The following is a 6,028-nucleotide window of genomic DNA, read 5'->3' on the forward strand; positions in this document are numbered from 1 at the left end:
TCCAGCTATACTTCCACCCCCCACCACCCACGGTATGATTTATCTAGGAGATTTTAATAGTCGACACCCTGCTCTAGGAGATCTCACAGGCATTATAAATCGCAACGGGACTCGACTTCTGGAATGCATTCAACGCAACAGGCTAACTCGCTGGGACACGGCTGGCGCCACGCATGCTCGAGGTGGTACCTTAGATCACGTCCTTACGTTTGGATTGGTGGCCTCCCAAGTCCGGTGTTCAACGATACCGACACTATTCTCCGACCACGTAGCACTCGGGGTCCAATACACCCTTCCTGCCACGCCATCCCCAGTGCACACCCGTACACGCATCGTACTCCCACCCAAGTACTGTCCCATATATATTTCATACATAACAAACCTCCTACCCACATTTAACCACCACTGTCCTGAACAGTTATATTCCTCTCTCGTTAACGCCACACATACTTTCTACACCCAATACGTCAAAAAGCCACACATCACACGTCATCCGAATACACACACTTGGACACTAGACAACCACATCGTTCAGGCGGAGAGGAAAGCGATGGAGGATGGCTTTGACTGTCAGAAAAAACCAAATCCAGAAACTCTACACCAGTATCAACTATCAAGAGACGACTTAGTTGCTCTACAGCGTTGTGTTCAAACGGATTCCTGGAAAAAAAACTAACGGACAGCATTAACCATCAAACGAGTGTTGGCACCATGTGGCACCTCATCAACAAGGTGATAAAGAAAAAACATCACAGTGCCCTCCATCATAGTCCTACACAGTTTGCACAAGACCTTGTTGATGCCTGGTCAGCACAGGCACGAACCAGCAACCTCCCACCATATATACACGACGCTCTCTCCACCCACAAAAACTATCGTGCACTCCGACTTGCCTCTGCCTTGCTGAAGACCGATGAAGAAGATGAGGAGATAACCGAACAAGAGCTGCGAAGAGCCCTCGCCAAGGGTAAGGCGACAGCTCCTGGCGATGATGGCATCACCTACGCCGTCCTCCGAGTACTCCTGGACGTACCTGGTAACCCCCACCTCCAGCTGTATAATCTCTGCTACAACCTGGGATATGTACCAAGGGACTGGACTTACAGCACAATAGTACCGATTCCTAAACCTGGCACTGACAAATTCCGACCTGTATCTCTCACCTCTTGTTTCTGTAAAGTATTGGAACGCATTCTTCTATCACGTCTGATGTTCCGGATACAAGATAAGCTCTCGCCCCGACTGTACGGCTTCCTGCCCCAACGAGGAACACACCACTGCCTCATGGAACTCTACACACGCCTCTGTCCCACCAGTGTAGTGGCTTTCATTGATTTGAAAAGCGCATTCGACATCGCCAACAGGGACATTATCCTCGACCAACTTGTTGACTTTGGCATCAAAGGAAATTTACTGAGGTGGATAAGAGGATACCTGCGGAACAGGAACTCACGTGTATTGTTTAAGGGAGCGTACAGCAATACCAGAGAGTTTGAACTCGGTACTCCACAAGGAGGAGTACTCAGTCCATTTTTATTTAACATCCTTATGCATCGCTTTCTCTCTCTGCTTCCTGACATCGACGGTACAACAATCACTTGCTATGCAGACGACATATGCATTCATTCAAGATCACCACAAGACATGCAACGTTTCCTTCAATCATTTCATTTGTCATCCTCCTCATGCGGGCTGGTCATCTCACCAGAAAAGAGCAGAATTTTATCTTTTCGCCCAGCAAGAACTTTGCCAGAATTCACTATTGGCAACACCATCGTGCCATTGTGCTCACAGTACCTTTACCTGGGGACACCAGTTTGTATCACACCTTCCATCCCAGCAAGACAACGCGTACATCCAATTGTCCAAGACCTGCTAACCCGGCTACAGAGACGACTGACTCCTCTTAGGTGGTTAACCAACAATATTGCTGGAGTGTCCATCCCTGTCGCCAGAACTATATATATCACATTCATTCGATCAGTGGTTGATTACCTCTCTCCCGCACTTACTCAGCTTTCCAAAACTACTTTGCAACCACTTGAAAAATTCCAAAACCAGGCAATGAGGCTCATCTTAGGCTGCCCTACCACAACCAGGATCGTCAATATGCAGCAAGAACTTTGTCTACCACCAATTGTAGAGAGAATATACTCAAATGTTACCTACTTCACTATCAAGTGCCTGCACTACCCCCACTTATCTCCCCACTTTTGTCACACAATCCAGACCTCGATTAATTTGGCAGAGCCTCGACCTCAGCTTCGTCCCGGTGGCTGCTCACTGGTCCTTAACATCAGTTCAAACATTCGGAGGCTTAACATAAACATTTTAACAGAGAACGAGGACCCTGGCCTCCCACCTTGGCAGACACCCATGCCAACAGTCACCTATACTCCAACTACCAAGTCCGACCTACCACAGCTCCAGAAACAACTAGCCTTAGAAACTATCGCCGGTCTGTCATCTTTAAATGCGGCCCATCATCTCTTCACTGACGGTTCTTTGCAGGGGGACGGTAGTGCTGGATGTGCTGTGTATTCCCCCAGCATAGAGCCACCACTAGGGGGCTGGGCAGGCCGTCGACTCCCTAATTCGTCAAGCTCCACGTATTGTGAGTTGCATGGGCTCCTGGACGCTGTTACTTTGCTGACACGGACTGGAGAAAACGGCTTGATCATCTGCGACTCTCAGTCAGCCCTCCGCGCTCTCTCATCTACCAAGCCTGAACACCAACAAGTGGTAACACAAATAATGCGACAACTGGCCACAACTCACGAAAACTCACAGATGGTACACTTCCTGTGGATTCCATCCCATATTGAACTCCTAGGCAATGACACCGCTGATCGGCTAGCAAGGACAGCCTGTAGTATGGATCCACCAGCTGCCACTTCTACTACTGCCTTCCTACCTTCTTACAAGCGAATGGTAAGACAAGCTGCCTGCTCCCCACTCGCCGCCGTAGCAATGCTGAGAGGGCTACAAGTGTATCCATCCAACACTACGAGAATTTTCTTCCTCTTCCCTATAAGTATAGACGTAATGGACTTATTGTGAGAAGACACAATGTTGTGAGTGCCCGACTCAGGCTCGACTACAGACCAGTGTGGCAAATGGGTGAGACCGAAGGTGTACCGAGGTACTCATCGTGCAGGCTGTGTGACACCCCTAATGCCAACAGTCTAGAGCACTACTGCATTGATTGCCCCACGATAGCCCCTTTAATACCTCATCGACAATCAGTTCTTGATGTCTTAATATCTGCTTGAAGGTGATAAATTAGAATTAATCCTATTGCAACACCCTCGCTTTGGTGGATGTTAAAGTATACATAAATAAATCAGTCAGTTATGATTCGGAAATGTTTTAAGTATCACTAATAATCTGTATATAGTTATCTTTTGCACTAGGTTTTGTTGTTCCCTGAACATAAAAACAAGGAATGTCTGTAGTATGGATCTGCCAGCTGCTACAACTATTGCCCTACTACAAATGGATGGTACGATAAGCCGCCACTTCCCTACACGTCACCGTGGTAATGCTGAGAGGACTTCAAGTGTAACCATCCAACACCACAAGAATGTCCTTCCACTTCCACATGCATACAGACGCAGCGAAATTCTGGTAAGACGACACAATGTTATACGTGCCCGACGCAAACACGGCTACCGCACTATGTAGACGGGTGAGACCAGAAAGGTGCCGAGGTACACATCGTGCAGGCTGCGCTACACCCCATATGCCAACAACTCTGATACCTCATTGACGATTACTTATTATTATATGTAAATATTTGCCAGAAGGTGATCACTGTATATATTTTTGTATCACCCGCACTAATGGGTGATAAACTACAAATAATTCCTTCAGTTATGATTCGAGGGTGTCCTGTGTGTCACTAGTACTCTGTACATAGCTACACTTTTGTACTAGGTTTGACGCTCCTTGAGCGTAATAAATTGATTATAACAAAAACAAAACAAAAAAATCTAAAACACAAGCATGAACATTGTTTTTAACGTACAACAGAACACCCCCCATTCTCTCTTCGGGAGATTTTGAAGACTCGTAAATCTCGTGGAACGACGACGACGACGACGACGACGACGACGACGACGACGACGACTCGTAATAATGATAATAATAATGATGGTAATAATAATGATAGTAATAATAATAATAGTATTAATAATGATAGTATTAATAATGATAGTAATAATAATGATAATAATAATAATAATAACAACAATAATAATAATAGCAATAATAATAACAATAATAACAATAACAATAACAATAATAACAATAACAATATCAACAATAATAATAATAAAATAATAATAATAATAATATAATTATAATAACAATAATTATAATAATAATAATAATAATAATAATAATAATAATAATAATAATAATAATAATAAATAATAGTAACAATAATGAACTTTCGTAACTGTCGAAATCGTAGTCCACTTTATATTCAAGAGCAAACAAACCAAGCCAGCGGCTTCAAACAGATCACTTCAACAGAGCCACTATCATTAATATTTGTTGTCACTATTCAACCGTTTTCAATTAATATCAAGTGCGCGCGAGCGATGGCCGTTACGTTCGAGATGACGGTTGCCAGATATAGAAATAAGGATAATAATAAGTTTTTGTCAGGTTGTATGGATCACATTCAGTTTGCCAATTATCTCAATAAAGGAACAAATCACTTTCAAACTACTTCAGTGGGATAAGCAATTACATGTTCCTAGAATGTTCAAGGTTGTTGTATTAGAGATATTGGGTACGTAACCAATGCAATTCATTCCAGTTTCTGTAAAATCATTGAGTACAAATAAAACATTACTGACCTGTTACTTCATACGAGCACTTCCATAATTCAACACGGAACCACTTCATAATTTCTCACATTAAATTCACGTACGCACAAATATCTTGAATCACAACACAATCACTCGTTTATAAGGGAAAACTGAACACTTAGAAGTATTTCAATTCGTCCAATTAGCTCGGCGAGTACGCATACCTCCCTTGCACGAATGTCGTCTTAGCTCTGCTGTTCTCGAAGTTTACTGGATGTAATATCATCGTGAAACCAAAATATGATTGGCTAAAAAGATCGTGTCACGTATTCTGACTAATTCAAACCAGCCTTATGAAACATATCTTGACACAAAATATATGATATCCTGTAAACGTGAAAAGTAAATTATTTAATTTCATACTTGTTATATCATACTTGTATTTTATATTAGGCCAATATGTCAAACTGACTGACATCCGACACTCGCTTTAGAGTAAAGTGACAAGAAGAAAAACAGAAAATATTTAGGTCGTATGAGCAATTATATAATGCAACTTGCATTTTTTTTATTGTATTCAGTACAATGTGTGTGAAATAATTCCACATAACTTTCGTTTGGTTGTGGATTTTTGGTTCTTTAAATTTCAATTTTGACAAGTAAGCACCAAACACAGTATAAAACCCAATTTCGACCTTATTCGGCTTCATCAATTTTATGTTAATTTACTGTATACCTATATCATATGGTTTCATCGTTTTAATTTACTTCTTTAGATTTCGGCATTACTACAATTTAACAGTCTGTTCGAGCTGTGACTTCAGCTGAGTTTACAATTTTATAATATTTTTATTAATTACCATAGAAAGTGGTTGTAATCAACCCACTCTAATACTATGTTACAAAAAATAATATCAACAATAGGAAAAATATATAAACATTGCTCAAGATTTATATCAAGATAAACTTAAGTATAAAAGTAACAAAATCGGACACAACTGCCTACAGCCAATCAACAGCCTCGGCTAAGGCTGCTGCCGTACAAGTATCCTTACATTAAGTTATCGAAGCGCGCACATCAAATTTCCAACGTCAGTGAAATAGCAGTAAACATTCTAATGATATTTCTATATTTATCTAAGTTTCCCAACGTCTTTTATAAGGTGACATCATTTAAAAACTTTTTTCTGACTAATATCAGAGGATTATGT

General features: G+C 41.6%; 1 protein-coding gene across 1 annotated transcript; it reads left to right on the forward strand.

The window, feature by feature from the left end:
- Nucleotides 1-711: 711 nt before the first annotated feature.
- On the forward strand, nucleotides 712-5,311 carry LOC143034828 (uncharacterized). Its single transcript, XM_076201173.1, has 4 exons — nucleotides 712-1,501; nucleotides 1,739-2,931; nucleotides 4,672-4,798; nucleotides 5,271-5,311. The coding sequence occupies exons 1-4, from the start codon at nucleotides 712-714 to the stop codon at nucleotides 5,309-5,311; spliced, it is 2,151 nt and encodes a 716-aa protein (XP_076057288.1).
- The last annotated feature ends 717 nt before the right edge of the window (nucleotides 5,312-6,028 follow it).

Source organism: Oratosquilla oratoria, chromosome 18 (assembly GCF_046742065.1).
Source record: "Oratosquilla oratoria isolate Oo_2021 chromosome 18, ASM4674206v1, whole genome shotgun sequence".
Lineage (NCBI taxonomy): Eukaryota > Metazoa > Arthropoda > Malacostraca > Stomatopoda > Squillidae > Oratosquilla > Oratosquilla oratoria.